Source organism: Chiloscyllium plagiosum, unplaced genomic scaffold (genome assembly GCF_037043375.1).
Source record: "Chiloscyllium plagiosum isolate Xiang-an unplaced genomic scaffold, Cpla_swu_hap1 HiC_scaffold_45, whole genome shotgun sequence".
NCBI lineage: Eukaryota > Metazoa > Chordata > Chondrichthyes > Orectolobiformes > Hemiscylliidae > Chiloscyllium > Chiloscyllium plagiosum.
In genome coordinates this window covers 19,406,903-19,427,258 of record NW_028270183.1, presented here as the reverse complement: position 1 = coordinate 19,427,258, position 20,356 = coordinate 19,406,903, and the positions used below count along the sequence as shown (strand labels likewise).

The 20,356-nt window shown below is 49.0% G+C and overlaps 1 protein-coding gene across 1 annotated transcript in view; it reads right to left on the bottom strand.

Moving 5' to 3' along the window:
* Positions 1-725: 725 nt before the first annotated feature.
* Positions 726-20,356, bottom strand: part of LOC122552353 (adhesion G protein-coupled receptor E3-like) — a 100,074-nt gene continuing 80,443 nt past the window's right edge. Inside the window, exons 17-19 of the mRNA XM_087983182.1 lie at positions 18,487-18,655; positions 15,457-15,525; positions 726-1,549 (exon numbers count right to left, since the gene is read on the bottom strand). Of these exons, the coding sequence (XP_087839308.1) occupies positions 1,418-1,549; positions 15,457-15,525; positions 18,487-18,655 (370 nt within the window). The 3' untranslated portion in view covers positions 726-1,417. The remainder of the gene's footprint in view (positions 1,550-15,456; positions 15,526-18,486; positions 18,656-20,356) is intronic.

Genomic DNA, 20,356 nt, shown 5'->3' with positions numbered 1-20,356 from the left:
TGAAACTATCATGGTATTCAAACTGATGAAAGACTCAACAATCAAGGTATTTTTCAATGTATAATTTCAGTTACATCACACTGTAAAGTTTTGCTATAAATTCTGTGCCTTAGAATTGTGTCCTCCACTATCACCTGATGAAGGAGCGGTGCTCCGAAAGCTAGTGCTTCCAATTAAACCTGTTGGACTATAACCTGGTGTTGTGTGATTTTTAACTTTGTCTGATATGGGTGCCTTCTTATTCTCAGACTGTTCTAGACTCTCCCACAAGGGGGAGACATTCCACATCTAACCTGTCAAAGTCCCAGAAGGTCATCTCTCATTCTTCTCCATTCCAATGAGTAACAGCCCAATCTACTCAACCTCTCCTCATAAGACATTCCCTCCATCCCTGTATGAGCATAGTGAACCTTCTCTGGGCTGCTTCCAATGCAAGAATATATTTCCTTCGATAAGGGACCCAGACCTTCACACTGTATTCCGTCTGGACTCTAACTAGTGCCTGGGAGAGTTTTCGCAAAAGCTCCACATTTTTCAATTCCATTCCCTTTGAAATAAAGGCCAACATTCTATGTTTCTTCCCTAATCAAGTCATATCCAGTTTCTGGGATTAAAGGACCTCTGTTGTTGATTTTAAAACTGTAGGTTGTTGCAAAGAATGGTGTTAACAAAACAAAAACAGGAACAAATCTAGAACCCTTAAACCTGAGATAAACACGGTGAAAATCAGCAAATTATCAGTTTTTAATTTTGAAAGATACTCAATTTTAAAGCAAACAAGAGATATTACGAAACACAATTAAGCCACACATTTCTGTAACATTGAATTGCCTCAAACTCAATTGTAAATAAAGTAATATATTCTAAATGTCTATAATCACACAGTAATTATAAAAATTAAAGCAAACAAATTAACGATGGAATTATTGAAGCAAAAACTAAAGCTACCACAGTCTTAAAAAGGTTGTCTCTCAATAGAGAGAGACTGCTTCGGAACTTTTCCGATCCCCTGTGTCATGGTAACCCTCAGGTCAGACCATCGCCAATCTGTCTCTCTTTGAAGAATAAGTGAGTGTAATGAGAGACAACTTGGTGGGGGTTTAATCCTCAGGGTGACCATGTCACACCTGAGGGGAATGGTTCAGAAAGAGAGTCCTTCAAGTCGATGTGGGAATTGAACCCATGATGTTGGCATCACATGTACATCGCCATCCAGTCTTGAAGGGCACTTAACCTGGATTGAAAAGTGAAGGTTACAAACAGAGCTTCACCCTGAAAACTGTCTTATTCACTTGCAACGCCTTCTCATCAATAACTGTCAGAAATCTCACTTTCCAACATCGCAACGGTATCGTTCGAAGATGGTCTGCCGGCTGCTCCGAATTGATTTTGACACGAGGGATTTATGGGAACCTGGTCAGATTCCAATGGGAGGGAGACCAGATAACCACCAATCAGTCTGTGCCTGGAATGTGGAACTCACTAGCACCGTGGGTGCTTGAGACGAATGACCAGGAATCCAGATGGTCAAAAGGAATGTGTTGATGGGCTGGGAATGAAAACAATGGAGTTGTGGACATCCTCATGGCTCCTTTCGGCTGAATGGCCTGTTTCTGTGCATTGCAATTATACATTAACAAGGTACTCATCTTCCTGTTAACTTCCTGATTGCCACCACTTTCTCAAGGGGCAACTAGGGATGGGCAATAAATGCTGGTCCAGCCAATGGGGCCCAAGTCCCACTAAGTGAATTAAAAGAATGACCATTGGCAAACCATGATTATATTGGTACAGTCTATTGAAGTAAATGCAATTGTTAAGGAGAGGTAGGAAGCAACAGAAGGAAGCTATTCAGATCCTTCAAGCCAACTTCATAATTCATTAAGGTCATGACTAATAAAAGCAAATTACTGCGGATGCTGGAATCTGAAACCAAAAGAGAAAATGCTGGAAAATCTCAGCAGGTCAGGCAGCATCTGTAAGGAGAGCTGACGTTTCGAGTCTAACTGACCCTTTGTCAAAGCCCCACCTTCAATCTAATGCCCCATCCTCATTTTAATGCCCCAAACTCACACTAATGCCCCATCCTCACTCTAATGTCCCATCCTCAGTCTAATGCTCCATCCTCACTCTAATGTTCCATCCTCACTCTAATGTCCTACCCTCACTCTAATGAGTCATCTTCACTCTAATGTCCCAACCTCACACTAATGCCCCATCCGCACTCTAATGTCCCACCCTCACTCTAATGCCCCATCCTCACTCTAATGTCCCATCCTCACACTAATGTTCCATCCTCACTCTAATGTTCCATCCTCACTCTAATGTCCCACCCTCACTCTAATGAGTCATCTTAACTCTAATGTCCCAACCTCACACTAATGCCCCATCCGCACTCTAATGCCACACCGTCACTCTAATGTCCCATTCTCACTCTAATGCTCCATCCTCACTCTAATGTCCCACCCTCACTCTAATGCCCCACCCTCACTCTAATGTCCCATCCTCACTCTAATGCTCCATCCTCATTCTAATGTCCCACCCTCACTCTAATGCGCCACCCTCACTCTAATGTCCCATCCTCACTCTAATGCACCACCCTCACTCTAATGTCCCATCCTCACTCTAATATTCCATCCTCACTCTAATGTCCCACCCTCACTCTAATGCGCCACCCTCACTCTAATGTCCCATCCTCACTCTAATATTCCATCCTCACTCTAATGTCCCACCCTCACTCTAATGCCCCACCCTCACTCTAATGTCCCATCCTCACTCTAATGCCCCACCCTCACTCTAATGCGCCATCTTCACTCTAATGTACCATCCTCACTCTAATGCTCCATCCTCACCCCTATGTCCCATCCTCACTCTAATGCTCCATCCTCATTCTAATGTCCCACCCTCACTCTAATGCGCCACCCTCACTCTAATGTCCCATCCTCACTCTAATGCACCACCCTCACTCTAATGTCCCATCCTCACTCTAATATTCCATCCTCACTCTAATGTCCCACCCTCACTCTAATGCGCCACCCTCACTCTAATGTCCCATCCTCACTCTAATGCCCCACCCTCACTCTAATGCGCCATCTTCACTCTAATGTCCCACCCTCACTCTAATGCCCCACCCTCACTCAAATGTCCCATCCTCACTCTAATGCTCCATCCTCATTCTAATGTCCCACCCTCACTCTAATGCGCCACCCTCACTCTAATGTCCCATCCTCACTCTAATGCACCACCCTCATTCTAATGTCCCATCCTCACTCTAATATTCCATCCTCACTCTAATGTCCCACCCTCACTCTAATGCGCCACCCTCACTCTAATGTCCCATCCTCACTCTAATATTCCATCCTCACTCTAATGTCCCACCCTCACTCTAATGCACCACCCGCACTCTAATGTCCCATCCTCACTCTAATGCCCCACCCTCACTCTAATGCGCCATCTTCACTCTAATGTACCATCCTCACTCTAATGCTCCATCCTCACCCCAATGTCCCATCCTCACTCTAAAGCTCCATCCTCACTCTAATGTCCCACCCTCACTCTAATGTCCCACCCTCACTCTAATGCCCCACGTTCACTCTAATGCCCCATCCTCACTCTAATGTCCCACCCTCACTCTAATGTCCCACCCTCACTCTAATGTCCCATCCTCACTCTAATGCTCCATCCTCACTCTAATGTCCCACCCTCACTCTAATGCGCCACCCTCACTCTAATGTCCCATCCTCACTCTAATGCACCACCCTCACTCTAATGTCCCATCCTCACTCTAATATTCCATCCTCACTCTAATGTCCCACCCACACTCTAATGCGCCACCCTCACTCTAATGTCCCATCCTCACTCTAATATTCCATCCTCACTCTAATGTCCCACCCTCACTCTAATGCCCCACCCTCACTCTAATGTCCCATCCTCACTCTAATGCCCCACCCTCACTCTAATGCGCCATCTTCACTCTAATGTACCATCCTCACTCTAATGCTCCATCCTCACCCCAATGTCACATCCTCACTCTAACGCTCCATCCTCACTCTAATGTCCCACCCTCACTCTAATGTCCCACCCTCACTCTAATGCCCCACATTCACTCTAATGCCCCACGTTCACTCTAATGCCCCATCCTCACTCTAATGTCCCACCCTCTCTCTAATGCCCCATCCTCACTCTAATGTCCCACCCTCACTCTAATGTCCCACACTCACTCTAATGCCCCACCCTCACTCTAATGTCCCACCCTCACTCTAATGCCCCATCCTCACTCTAACGTCCCACCTTCACTCTAATGCCCCATCCTCACTCTAATGTCCCACCCTCACTCTAATGTCCCACCCTCACTCTAATGCCCCACATTCACTCTAATGCCCCACGTTCACTCTAATGCCCCATCCTCACTCTAATGTCCCACCCTCTCTCTAATGCCCCATCCTCACTCTAATGTCCCACCCTCACTCTAATGTCCCACACTCACTCTAATGTCCCACCCTCACTCTAATGCCCCACCTTCACTCTAATGCCCCACCCTCACTCTAATGTCCCACCCTCACTCTAATGCCCCATCCTCACTCTAACGTCCCACCTTCACTCTAATGCCCCATCCTCACTCTAATGTCCCACCCTCACTCTAATGTCTCACCCTCACTCTAATGTCCCACCATCACTCTAATGCCTCAACCTCACTCTAATGCCCCACACTCACTCTAACGACCCATCCTCACTCTAATGTCCCACCTTCACTCTAATGCTCTTTCCTCACTCTAATGTCCCACTCTCACTCTAATGTCCCACACTCACTCTAATGTCCCACCCTCACTCTAATGCCCCACCTTCACTCTAATGCCCCATCCTCACTCTAATGTCCCACCCTCTCTCTCTAATCTCCCACCCTCACTCTAATGTCCCACCCTCACTCTAATGTCCCACACTCACTCTAATGTCGCACCCTCACTATAATGACCCACCTTCACTCTAATGCCCCACCCTCACTCTTATGTCCCACCCTCACTCTAATGCCCCATCCTCACTCTAACGTCCCACCTTCACTCTGATGCCCCATCCTCACTCTAATGTCCCACCCTCAATATAATGTCCCATTCTCACTCTAATGTCCCACCCTCACTCTAATGTCCCACCCTCACTCTAATGTCCCATCCTCACTCTAATGCTCCATCCTCACTCTAATGTCCCACCCTCACTCTAATGCGCCACCCTCACTCTAATGTCCCATCCTCACTCTAATGCACCACCCTCACTCTAATGTCCCATCCTCACTCTAATATTCCATCCTCACTCTAATGTCCCACCCACACTCTAATGCGCCACCCTCACTCTAATGTCCCATCCTCACTCTAATATTCCATCCTCACTCTAATGTCCCACCCTCACTCTAATGCCCCACCCTCACTCTAATGTCCCATCCTCACTCTAATGCCCCACCCTCACTCTAATGCGCCATCTTCACTCTAATGTACCATCCTCACTCTAATGCTCCATCCTCACCCCAATGTCCCATCCTCACTCTAACGCTCCATCCTCACTCTAATGTCCCACCCTCACTCTAATGTCCCACCCTCACTCTAATGCCCCACATTCACTCTAATGCCCCACATTCACTCTAATGCCCCATCCTCACTCTAATGTCCCACCCTCTCTCTAATGCCCCATCCTCACTCTAATGTCCCACCCTCACTCTAATGTCCCACACTCACTCTAATGTCCCACCCTCACTCTAATGCCCCACCTTCACTCTAATGCCCCACCCTCACTCTAATGTCCCACCCTCACTCTAATGCCCCATCCTCACTCTAACGTCCCACCTTCACTCTAACGCTCCATCCTCACTCTAATGTCCCACCCTCACTCTAATGTCCCACCCTCACTCTAATGCCCCACATTCACTCTAATGCCCCACATTCACTCTAATGCCCCATCCTCACTCTAATGTCCCACCCTCTCTCTAATGCCCCATCCTCACTCTAATGTCCCACCCTCACTCTAATGTCCCACACTCACTCTAATGTCCCACCCTCACTCTAACGTCCCACCTTCACTCTAATGCCCACCCTCACTCTAATGCCCCATCTTCACTCTAATGACCCAACCTCAATCAAATGTCCCACACTCACTCTAATGGCATACCCTTACTCTAATGTCCCGCCCTCACTCTAATTCCCCTTCTCACTCTAATGTCCCAACCTCACTCTAATGTCCCACCCTCACTCTAATGCCCCACATTCATTCTAATGCCCCATCCGCACTCTAAAGTCCCACACTCACTCTAATGTCCCACCCTCACTCTAATGTCTCACCCTCACTCTAATGTCCCACCATCACTCTAATGCCTCAACCTCACTCAAATGCCCCACACTCACTCTAACGACCCATCCTCACTCTAATGTCCCAACTTCACTCTAATGCTCTTTCCTCACTCTAATGTCCCACTCTCACTCTAATGTCCCACACTCACTCTAATATCCCACCCTCACTCTAATGCCCCACCTTCACTCTAATGCCCCATCCTCACTCTAATGTCCCACCCTCTCTCTAATCTCCCACCCTCACTCTAATGTCCCACCCTCACTCTAATGTCCCACACTCACTCTAATGTCGCACCCTCACTATAATGACCCACCTTCACTCTAATGCCCCACCCTCACTCTTATGTCCCACCCTCACTCTAATGCCCCATCCTCACTCTAACGTCCCACCTTAACTCTAATGCCCCATCCTCACTCTAATGTCCCACCCTCAATATAATGTCCCATTCTCACTCTAATGTCCCTCCCTCACTCTAATGCCCACCCTCACTCTAATGCCCCATCTTCACTCTAATGACCCAACCTCAATCTAATGTTCCACCCTCACTCTAATGCCATACCCTTACTCTAATGTCCCGCCCTCACTCTAATTCCCCTTCTCACTCTAATGTCCCAACCTCACTCTAATGTCCCACCCTCACTCTAATATCCCACCCTCACTCTAATGTCTCACCCTCACTCTAATGTCCCACCATCACTCTAATGCCTCAACCTCACTCTAATGCCCCACACTCACTCTAACGACCCATCCTCACTCTAATGTCCCACCTTCACTCTAATGCCCCATCCTCACTCTAATGTCCCACACTCACTCTAATGTCGCACCCTCACTATAATGACCCACCTTCACTCTAATGCCCCACCCTCACTCTTATGTCCCACCCTCACTCTAATGCCCCATCCTCACTCTAACGTCCCACCTTCACTCTGATGCCCCATCCTCACTCTAATGTCCCACCCTCAATATAATGTCCCATTCTCACTCTAATGTCCCACCCTCACTCTAATGCCCACCCTCACTCTAATGCCCCATCTTCACTCTAATGACCCAACCTCAATCTAATGTTCCACCCTCACTCTAATGCCATACCCTTACTCTAACGTTCTGCCCTCACTCTAATTCCCCTTCTTCACTCTAATGTCCCAACCTCACTCTAATGTCCCACCCTCAGTCTAATGCCCCACATTCACTCTAATGCCCCATCCGCACTCTAATGTCCCACCCTCACTCTAATGTCCCACCCTCACTCTAATGTCTCACCCTCACTCTAATGTCCCACCCTCACTCTAATGTCCCACCCTCACTCTAATGTCTCACCCTCACTCTAATGTCCCACCCTCACTCTAATGTCCCACCCTCACTCTAATGTCCCACACTCACTCTAATGTCGCACCCTCACTCTAATGACCCACCTTCACTCTAATGCCCCACCCTCACTCTAATGTCCACCCTCACTCTAATGTCCCATCCTCACTCTAATGTCCCACCCCCACTCTAATGCCATACCCTTACTCTAACGTCCCGCCCTCACTCTAATTCCCCTTCTTCACTCTAATGTCCCAACCACACTCTCATGACCCACCCTCACTCTAATGCCCCACATTCACTCTAATGCCCCACTCTTACTCTAATGTCCCACCCTCACTCTAATCTCCCACCCTCACTCTAATGCGCCATCTTCAGCCTAATGCTCCATCATCACTCTAATGCCCCATCCTCACTCTAACGTCCCACCTTCACTCTAATGCCCCATCCTCACTCTAATGTCCCACCCTCACTCTAATGTCCCATCCTCACTCTAACGTCCCACCTTCACTCTAATGCCCACCCTCACTCTAATGCCCCATCTTCACTCTAATGACCCAACCTCAATCAAATGTCCCACACTCACTCTAATGCCATACCCTTACTCTAATGTCCCGCCCTCACTCTAATTCCCCTTCTCACTCTAATGTCCCAACCTCACTCTAATGTCCCACCCTCACTCTAATGCCCCACATTCATTCTAATGCCCCATCCGCACTCTAACGTCCCACACTCACTCTAATGTCCCACCCTCACTCTAATGTCTCACCCTCACTCTAATGTCCCACCATCACTCTAATGCCTCAACCTCACTCAAATGCCCCACACTCACTCTAATGCCCCATCCTCACTCTAATGTCCCACCCTCACTCTAATGTCCCATCCTCACTCTAACGTCCCACCTTCACTCTAATGCCCACCCTCACTCTAATGCCCCATCTTCACTCTAATGACCCAACCTCAATCAAATGTCCCACACTCACTCTAATGCCATACCCTTACTCTAATGTCCCGCCCTCACTCTAATTCCCCTTCTCACTCTAATGTCCCAACCTCACTCTAATGTCCCACACTCACTCTAATGCCCCACATTCACTCTAATGCCCCATCCGCACTCTAAAGTCCCACACTCACTCTAATGTCCCACCCTCACTCTAATGTCCCAACCTCACTCTAATGTCCCACCATCACTCTAATGCCTCAACCTCACTCTAATGTCCCACCCTCACTCTAATGTCCCACCCTCACTCTAATGCCATACCCTCACTCTAACGTCCCACACTGACTCTAATGTCCCACACTCACTCTAATGTCGCACCCTCACTATAATGACCCACCTTCACTCTAATGCCCCACCCTCACTCTAATGTGCCGCCATCACTCTAATGCCCCATCCTCACTCTAACGTCCCACCTTCACTCTGATGCCCCATCCTCACTCTAATGTCCCACCCTCACTCTAATGTCCCACCCTCACACTAATGCCCACCCTCACTCTAATGCCCCATCTTCACTCTAATGACCCAACCTCAATCTAATGTTCCACCCTCACTCTAATGCCATACCCTTACTCTAACGTCCCGCCCTCACTCTAATTCCCCTTCTTCACTCTAATGTCCCAATCTCACTCTAATGTCCCACCCTCACTCTAATGCCCCACATTCACTCTAATGCCCCATCTGCACTCTAAAGTCCCACCCTCACTCTAATGTCCCACCCTCACTCTAATGTCTCACCCTCACTCTAATGTCCCACCCTCACTCTAATGTCTCACCCTCACTCTAATGTCCCACCATCACTCTAATGCCTCAACCTCACTCTAATGCCCCACACTCACTCTAACAACCCATCCTCACTCTAATGTCCCACCTTCACTCTAATGCCCCACCCTCACTCTCATGTCCCACCCTCAATCTAATGCCCCATCTTCACTCTAATGATACACCCTCAGTCTAATGCCATACCCTCACTATAACGTCCCACACTGACTCTAATGTCCCATCCTCACTCCAATGTCCCACCCTCACTCTAATGTCCCACACTCACTCTAATGTCCCACCCTCACTCTAATGTCCCACCCTCACTCTAATGCCCCTCCCTCACTCTAATGTCCCACCCTCACTCTAATGTCCCACCCTCACTCTAATGTCCCACCCTCACTCTAACGTCCCACACTCACTCTAATGTCCCACCCTCACACTAATGCCCCACCTTCACTCTAATGCCCCATCCTCACTCTAATGTCCCACCCTCACTCTAATGTCCCACACTCACTCTAATGTCCCACATTCACTCTAATGTCGCACCCTCACTCTAATGACCCACCTTCACTCTAATGTCCCACCCTCACTCTAATGTCCACCCTCACTCTAATGTCCCATCCTCACTCTAATGTCCTACCCCCACTCTAATGCCATACCCTTACTCTAACGTCCCGCCCTCACTCTAATTCCCCTTCTTCACTCTAATGTCCCATCCTCACTCTAATGTCCCACCCTCACTCTAATGCACACCCTCACTCTAATGTCCACCCTCACTCTAATGTCCCATTCTCACTCTAATGTCCCACCCTCACTCTAATGTCCCACCCTCACTCTAATGCCCCACATTCACTCTAATGCCCCATCTGCACTCTAAAGTCCCACCCTCACTCTAATGTCCCACCCTCACTCTAATGTCTCACCCTCACTCTGATGTCCCACCCTCACTCTAATGTCTCACCCTCACTCTAATGTCCCACCATCACTCTAATGCCTCAACCTCACTCTAATGCCCCACACTCACTCTAACAACCCATCCTCACTCTAATGTCCCACCTTCACTCTCATGTCCCACCCTCAATCTAATGCCCCATCTTCACTCTAATGATACACCCTCAGTCTAATGCCATACCCTCACTATAACGTCCCACACTGACTCTAATGTCCCATCCTCACTCTAATGTCCCACCCTCACTCTAATGTCCCACACTCACTCTAATGTCCCACCCTCACTCTAATGTCCCACCCTCACTCTAATGCCCCTCCCTCACTCTAATGTCCCACCCTCACTCTAATGTCCCACCCTCACTCTAATGTCCCACACTCACTCTAATGTCGCACCCTCACTCTAATGACCCACCTTCACTCTAATGCCCCACCCTCACTCTAATGTCCACCCTCACTCTAATGTCCCATCCTCACTCTAATGTCCCACCCCCACTCTAATGCCATACCCTTACTCTAACGTCCCGCCCTCACTCTAATTCCCCTTCTTCACTCTAATGTCCCATCCTCACTCTAATGTCCCACCCTCACTCTAATGCACACCCTCACTCTAATGTCCACCCTCACTCTAATGTCCCATCCTCACTCTAATGTCCCACCCCCACTCTAATGCCATACCCTTACTCTAACGTCCCGCCCTCACTCTAATTCCCCTTCTTCACTCTAATGTCCCACCCTCACTCTACTGCACACCCTCACTCTAAAGCCCCATCTTCTCTCTAATGACCCAACCTCAATCTAATGTTCCACCCTCACTCTAATGCCATACCCTTACTCTAACATCCCGCCCTCACTCTAATTCCCCTTCTTCACTCTAATGTCCCAATCTCACTCTAATGTCCCACCCTCACTCTAATGCCCCACATTCACTCTAATGCCCCATCTGCACTCTAAAGTCCCACCCTCACTCTAATGTCCCACCCTCACTCTAATATCTCACCCTCACTCTAATGTCCCACCCTCACTCTAATGTCTCACCCTCACTCTAATGCCCCACACTCACTCTAACAACCCATCCTCACTCTAATGTCCCACCTTCACTCTAATGCCCCACCCTCACTCTCATGTCCCACCCTCACTCTAATGCCCCATCTTCACTCTAATGATACACCCTCAGTCTAATGCCATACCCTCACTATAACGTCCCACACTGACTCTAATGTCCCATCCACACTCTAATGTCCCACCCTCACTCTAATGTCCCACACTCACTCTAATGTCCCACCCTCACTCTAATGTCCCACCCTCACTCTAATGCCCCTCCCTCACTCTAATGTCCCACCCTCACTCTAATGTCCCACCCTCACTCTAATGTCCCACCCTCACTCTAACGTCCCACACTCACTCTAATGTCCCACCCTCACACTAATGCCCCACCTTCACTCTAATGCCCCATCCTCACTCTAATGTCCCACCCTCACTTTAATGTCCCACACTCACTCTAATGTCCCACCCTCACACTAATGCCCCACCTTCACTCTAATGCCCCATCCTCACTCTAATGTCCCACCCTCACTCTAATGTCCCACACTCACTCTAATGTCCCACACTCACTCTAATGACCCACCTTCACTCTAATGCCCCACCCTCACTCTAATGTCCACCCTCACTCTAATGTCCCATCCTCACTCTAATGTCCCACCCCCACTCTAATGCCATACCCTTACTCTAACGTCCCGCCCTCACTCTAATTCCCCTTCTTCACTCTAATGTCCCAACCTCACTCTAATGTACCACCCTCACTCTAATGTCCCACCTTCACTCTAATGCTCTTTCCTCACTCTAATCTCCCACCCTCACTCAAATGCCCCACACTCACTCTAATGCCCCACCCTCACTCTCATGTCCCATCCTCACTCTAATGCCCCATCCTCACTCTAATGTCCCACCCTCACTCTAATGATACACCCTCAGTCTAATGCCATACCCTCACTCTAACGTCCCACACTGACTCTAATGTCCCATCCTCACTCTAATGTCCCACCCGCACTCTAATGTCCCACACTCACTCTAATGTCCCACCCTCACTCTAATGTCCCACCCTCACTCTAATGCCCCACCCTCACTCTAATGCCCCTCCCTCACTCTAATGTCCCACCCTCAATCTAATGCGCCATCTTCGCTCTAATGCCCCACACTGACTCTAATGTCACACCCTCATTCTAATGTCCCACACTCACTCTAATGTCCCACCCTCACTCTAATGTCCCACACTCACTCTAATGTCCCACACTCACTCTAATGTCGCACCCTCACTATAATGACCCACCTTCACTCTAATGCCCCACCCTCACTCTAATGCCCCATCCTCACTCTAACGTCCCACCTTCACTCTGATGCCCCATCCTCACTCTAATGTCCCATTCTCACTCTAATGTCCCACCCTCACTCTAATGCCCACCCTCACTCTAATGCCCCATCTTCACTCTAATGACCCAACCTCAATCTAATGTTCCACCCTCACTCTAATGCCATACCCTTACTCTAACGTCCCGCCCTCACTCTAATTCCCCTTCTTCACTCTAATGGCCCAACCTCACTCTCATGTCCCACCCTCACTCTAATGCCCCACATTCACTCTAATGCCCCACTCTCACTCTAATCTCCCACCCTCACTCTAATCTCCCACCCTCACTCTAATGCTCCATCCTCACTCTAATGCCCCACCCTCACTCTAATACTCCATCCTCACTCTAATGCCCCATCCTCACTCTAATGCCCCACCCTCACTCTAATGCCCCATCCTCACTCTAGTGTCCCACCTTCACTCTAATGCCCCACCCTCACTCTAATGTCCCATCCTCAATCTATTGTCCCACCCTCTCTCTAATACCCCACCCTCACTCTAATGTCGCACCCACCCTCTAATGAGCCATGCTCACTCTAATTCCCCATCCTCACTCTAATGTCCCATCCTCACCCTAATGTCCCACCCTCACTCTAATCTCCCACCCTCAATCTAATTCCTCCACCGCTCTCTAATGCCCCATTCTCACTTTAATGTCCCACCCTCACACTAATGCGCCACCCTCACTCTAATGTCCCACCCTCACTCTAATGTCTCACACTCACTCTAATGCCCCACCCTTACTCTAATGCACCACCCTCACTCTAATGTCCCACCCTCACTCTAATGCCCCACCCTCACTCTAATGCGCCATCTTCACTCTAATGTCCCATCCTCACTCTAATGTCCCACCCTCACTCTAATGACCCACCCTCACTCTAATGTCTCACACTCACTAATGCCCCACCCTCACTCTAATGCCCCACCCTCACTCTAATGCCCCATCTTCACTCTAATGTCCCATCCTCACTCTAATGCCCCACCCTCACTCTAATGCCCCATCCTCACTCTAATGCCCCACATTCACTCTAATGCCATGCCCTCACTCTAATGCCCCACCCTCACACTAATGCGCCACCCTCACTCTAATGTCCCATCCTCACTCTAATGTCCCATCCTCACTCTAATGCCCCACCCTCACTCTAATGCCCCATCCTCACTCAAATGCCCTACATTCACTCTAATGCCCCACCCTCACTCTAATGCCCCACACTCACTCTAATGCCCCACCCTCACTCTCATGTCCCATCCTCACTCTAATGCCCCATCCTCACTCTAATGTCCCACCCTCACTCTAATGATACACCCTCAGTCTAATGCCATACCCTCACTCTAACGTCCCACACTGACTCTAATGTCCCATCCTCACTCTAATGTCCCACCCGCACTCTAATGTCCCACACTCACTCTAATGTCCCACCCTCACTCTAATGTCCCACCCTCACTCTAATGCCCCACCCTCACTCTAATGCCCCTCCCTCACTCTAATGTCCCACCCTCAATCTAATGCGCCATCTTCGCTCTAATGCCCCACACTGACTCTAATGTCACACCCTCATTCTAATGTCCCACACTCACTCTAATGTCCCACCCTCACTCTAATGTCCCACACTCACTCTAATGTCCCACCCTCACTCTAATGACCCACCCTCACTCTAATGTCTCACACTCACTAATGCCCCACCCTCACTCTAATGCCCCACCCTCACTCTAATGCCCCATCTTCACTCTGATGCCCCATCCTCACTCTAATGCCCCACCCTCACTCTAATGCCCCATCCTCACTCTAATGCCCCACATTCACTCTAATGCCATGCCCTCACTCTAATGCCCCACCCTCACACTAATGCGCCACCCTCACTCTAATGTCCCATCCTCACTCTAATGTCCCATCCTCACTCTAATGCCCCACCCTCACTCTAATGCCCCATCCTCACTCAAATGCCCTACATTCACTCTAATGCCCCACCCTCACTCTAATGTCCCACCCTCACTCTAACGCCCCATCCTCACTCTAATGTCCCACCCTCACTCTAATGTCCAACTCTCACTCTAATGCCCCACCCTCACTCTAATGTCCCACCCTTACTCTAATGCCCCACCCTCACCCTCATGTCCCACCCTCACTCTAAAGTCCCACCCTTACTCTAATGTCTCACCCTCGCTCTAATGTCCCACTCTCACTCTAATGCCCCACCCTCACTCTCATGTCCCACTCTCACTCTAATTCACCTTCTTCACTCTAATGCCCCACTCTCACTCTAATGTCCCACTCTCACTCTCATGTCCCACCCTCACTCTCATGTCCCACCCTCACTCTAATTCCCCTTCTTCACTCTAATGCCCCACTCTCACTCTAATGTCCCACTCTCACTCTCATGTCCCACCCTCACTCTCATGTCCCACCCTCACTCTAATTCCCCTTCTTCACTCTAATGCCCCACTCTCACTCTAATGTCCCACTCTCACTCTAATGTCCCACTCTCACTCTAATGTCCCACCCTCACTCTAATGTCCCATCCTCACTTTAATGTCCCACCCTCACTCTAATGTCCTACACACAAATTCCTGCCCCCCAACAGATGTCTGCCCCACAAACCACTGCCCCTCCCTAAACACACACTATGGCACTTTATCCCCCTCCCCCTTTCTCCCCTAGCCTCACAGCTTCTGGTAAAGCCTGTGTGTTGGAGAATCAGCTCCTTACATTGGAAGATTTCCAAATGCTGGAGTCCTTGGTGATCTTCGATGCAGTATTGAGGATCTCACTGCGAACCTGTTGGAACAGGAGAGAGGGGCTCCAGTGACTGAGGGCTGGTTCAATACTCGCACTGGTGACTGCCTGCTCTGTCTGTACAGTGCCAAGCCTGCATTGCCTGCACTGTCTTCACACCATCTCCCATTCACCATCCCCACACTTCCCCACCCCACAGTGCTCTCCTGAACACACCCTGACTCTCACTATGTCTCAGACCCAAACAGGTCAGCCAGCACTACCAGCCCGTTTCTGGGTGGGGTGGGGGGTACGAGGTCACGGACTTGACTCGGTGTTACAGCCACATGCTGGAACTGGGGATAAGTTCCATTGTGGGCCTGCTCCCTTGGTCTTTGAGCCAGCAATGGGGAGTAGCGGATGGGTAATGTTACTGGATTAGTGGAGTCCAGCCCCACTGGAGGGAATGGTTCAATCTCCACCGCTCAGGCCAGCCTCAGTAATGGTGACCTTCGAGTTGTCGCTGCTTGTCACAGGCAGACAGCTGGTTCAATAAGGAATCCTACCATCCTTGGCCTATTTGTGAGAGGCAGGGTAAGACATAGGAGCAGACATCGGCCATTCAGCCCATCGAGTCTGCACTCCCACTCCATGAGATCAGGATTGATCTGATAATCCTCAACCCCAAATGTCTGTCCACCTCAGCCTTAAGTATACTGAGAGACCCAGCCTCGACAGCTCTCTGCGGTAAAGGTTCACTCCCCTCTGAGGGAAGAAATTCCTCCTCATCTTTTTAAGGTGTGAGTAGAAAGATTCTTTTTCACAGAGAGAGAGGTTCGTGTGTGGAATGGACTTTCAGAGAAAGTGGTGGATTTGGGTACAGTTACAACATTTAAAAGACATTTAGATCAGTCCGTGAATAAGAAATGGTTAGAGGGATATGGGCCAAGCTGAGGCAAGGGGAGCTCGTTGAGTTTGGGATTATGGTCAGCATGGACTAGTTAGTCCGAAGAGTGTTTCCATGCTGGATGACTCTGACTCTATGACTGTCTAAATATTTCGATGTGGATTTACAATCCCAAGGCATATGAGGCTTTGGGTCAAGTGCTGAAATTTGGATTAGAAGTCTGATACTTGTTTTTGATTGGCACAGGTAGATGGCCTTTTTCTGTGTGGTTGACATCACTGACTTTTGTTCAATAAAATATCTACTGATCACTGTCAGTCCTGTGGGGAGAGATTGTGAGGTAATATATCTGCACAAGTAATCCAGAGCCCAAATACTTTGGTACATGGGCATATGGGTTCAAATGCTGGAACTTAAATACCGTTAATAAAATCTGGAAGTTAAAGCTAGACCATGGAATTATCATTGATTGACACTTCTTAAAAAAAATGCAGCCGTTCCTCAGGCAGGAGTCTCTGGCCCAGAGTCTTAAAATGGGCCTCTTGAGAATGGGTGAAACATCCAAAGATTACCATTCCCTTACTAATGGCTCCTTCCCCTTAATCCTGTAGGTTAGTCCTAAACATATCAAGTAAACATGCCAAATCCATGGACCCCACTGAAGCCAAGGTGCCTCAGTCTCTCCAGGCACCATCTTCCCATTTTAGTGGTTCCTCTTTTGAGGCTCTATCATGACCCCACAACTTATATACTGAACTTTCCACTTCACCATTTTTATTGTTATACTATTGCACAATATTGACAAAGAGACTAAGGTAGGTGAGGTCCTGGAAACAATCATTATCATGAAAGAGGTGGTGTTGGCCAAGCTAATGGAGCTAAAGGCAGACAAGGCTACAGGCCATGATGGAGAGTATCCCACCGTGCTCAATGTGGTGGTGGGAGAAAGAGCGAATGCACTTGTAAGGGATTTTCCAAAATTCATTGGATTCTGGGGCAGTCCCAGCAGATTGGAAAACAGCAAATGTGATGCCACAGTTTTAAAAAGAGAGAGGTAGACAAAAGTTGGGGAATTATAGACTTAACTTCTGTTGGGGGGAGAAAGCTTGAGTCTATTATCAAGGAAGAAATAATAAGGCATCTGGACAGAGATAGTCCCATTGGACAGACGCAGCATGGGTTCATAAAAGGCAAACCACGCTTAACTAATCTCTTGGAATTCTATGACGACATCATGAACATGGTGGACAATGGGGAACCAGTAGATGTGGTGTATGTAAGTTTCCAAAAGACACTTGACAAGGTGCTGCACAAAAGGCAGCTGGATATCTATTTGGTCTTCATAACGACTGCTGCATAAATAACCCACCCAGATCCATTCCCCAACCCTATTATTCACATTTCCCCTGACTAATGTGCTTAACCTACATATCCCCGGACACTATAGTCAATTTAGCATGGCCAATCCACCAAACATGTACCCAGAGGAAACCCACACAGACAAGGGGTGAATGGGCAAACTCCACACAGTCACCTGAGGCTGGAATTGAACCCAGGTCCCGTGAGGTAGCAGTACTATCCACTGAGCCACCACGTCCCCCTCAAAGGAAGCGTTCCTCATCCAGCACCAATGGGATGATGTGCAGAGAGCCTACTTTGAGGTATCGCTGAGGGAGAGACGTTGGAGCAGAGGCTGCCAAAATAACCCTCATACACATTTTCAAAGGGAGGCTCTCACATCCTCGTCAGCTCAACATCCCGTTTGAAAATGGGTCCCCACTCTGTCAATGAAAATATCATCAGCTGTGGAACGGGACCGAAGCCAATGGCCATCTGGGTTCCAGGGACCAGCACCACTCACTGAGACAGATTGTAAACCGTCACTGTACAGGTCAATCCTGCATCTGGATGTGTTCCCCATGACAGAGAGCCCCCTTTCCTCAACAAGCAACATCCTGAGAAGCTCCAGAAAGGGACATTGTCCCGACTCCAGACCCTCTCCTCCCACTCAGCTGCCCCTAAAATGAGCACGGGCACCAATGGTTGGGTGAGTGTGCCCTGGCCGTTGTTCCTGGGTACCCTGGCATGGCCTGACCTAGCCCCAGGTAGGCACCTACCTGCTTGTTCAGGACGCAGTGCAGGATGAAAATGAAAAGCCCTTGCAAGCTGTTGAGTATGGTGAATATGTAGGACATGAAGATGGTGTCTCCGGTGATGTGAAATATGCCGAATATCCAGGTGCCACCCAACAGAACCAACTGGGCAATTGCAGTGCAGGTGAAAGACCTACCGAGAAGAGAAAACAAAAATCAACTAAAGGTTCTAAGTGGCTCCTTCTCCTCCCCCTTTGGCACACATCTGCAAGCTGAGAGGGTCGTTTACCTTCATTTCCCATCTACCCCCAGCTCATCCCATAGAGAGTAACTTGACATCCCTCACTCCCCGCAACATTGCTAATCCAGACACCGGATCCCTCACTCCCTGCTACATTGTTACTCCAGTGACCGGATCCCTCCCTCCCCACTGCATTGCTACTCCAGACACAGGATCCCTCACTCCCTGCTACATTGTTACTCCAGTCACATGATCTCTCACTCCCCGCTACATTGCTACTCCAGATACCGGATCCCTCACTCCCTGCTACATTGTTACTCCAGTCACCGGATCCCTCACTCCCAACTACATTGCTGTTCCAGTTACCAGACCCCTTACTACTAGCAACATTGCTACCCTAGTTATCAGATCCCTCACTCCTCGTTACATTGTTACTCCAGACACCAGATCCCTCACTCCATGCTACATTGTTACTCCAGTCAGTGGATCCCTCACTCCCCGCTACATTACCACTCCAGTCACTAGATTCCTCACTCCCTGCTATATTGTTACTCCAGTCACCGGATCCCTCACTCTCTGCTACATTGTTACTCCAGACACCGAATCCCTCACTCCCTGCTACATTGCTACTCCAGTCACCGGATCACTCACTCCATGCTACATTATTACTCCAGTCACTTGATCCATCACACTCCGCTACATTGTTAATCTAGACATCAGATTCCTCCCTCCCCGCTACATTGCTACTGCAGTCATCGGATCCCTCACTCCATGCTACATTGTTACTCCAGTCACTGGATCCATCACTCCCTGCTACATTGTTACTCTAGACATCGGAACCCTCCCTTCCTGCTACATTGCTACTCCAGTCACCGGATCCCTCACTCCCTGCTACATTGTTACTCCAGACACCGGATCCCTCACTCAACACTACAATGCTACTCCAGACACCGTATCCCTCACTCCCTGCTACAGTGTTACTCCAGTCACCGGATCCCTCACTCCACACTACATTGCTACTCCAGACACCGGATCCCTCACTCCCTGCTACATTACTACTCCAGACACTGGATCCCTCACTCCACACTACATTGCTACTCCAGACACCGGATCACTCACTCCCTGCTACATTGTCACTCCAGTCACCAGATCCCTCACTCCCTGCTACATTGCTACTCCATACACCGGATGACTTACTCTCGCTACATTGTTACTCCAGACACCAGATCCCTCACTCCCTGCTACATTGCTACTCCACACACCAGATCACTTACTCCCGCTAAATTGTTACTCCAGACCCAGATCCCTCACTCCTTGCTACATTGTTACTCCAGTCACCGGATCCCTCACTCCCTGCTACATTGTTACTCAAGTCACCGGATCCCTCACTCCATGCTACATTGCTACTACAGTTACTAGATCCCTCACTCCCCGCTATATTGCTAATACAGTCACTAGTTCCCTCACTCCCCGCTACATTGCTAATACAGTCACTAGATCCCTCACTCGCTGCTACATTGTTACTCTAGTCACCGGATCGCTTACTTCCGCTACATTGTTACTCCAGACACCGGATCCCAACACTCCTTGCTACATTGTTACTCCAGACACCGGATCCCTCACTCACTGCTTCATTGCTACTCCAGATACCGG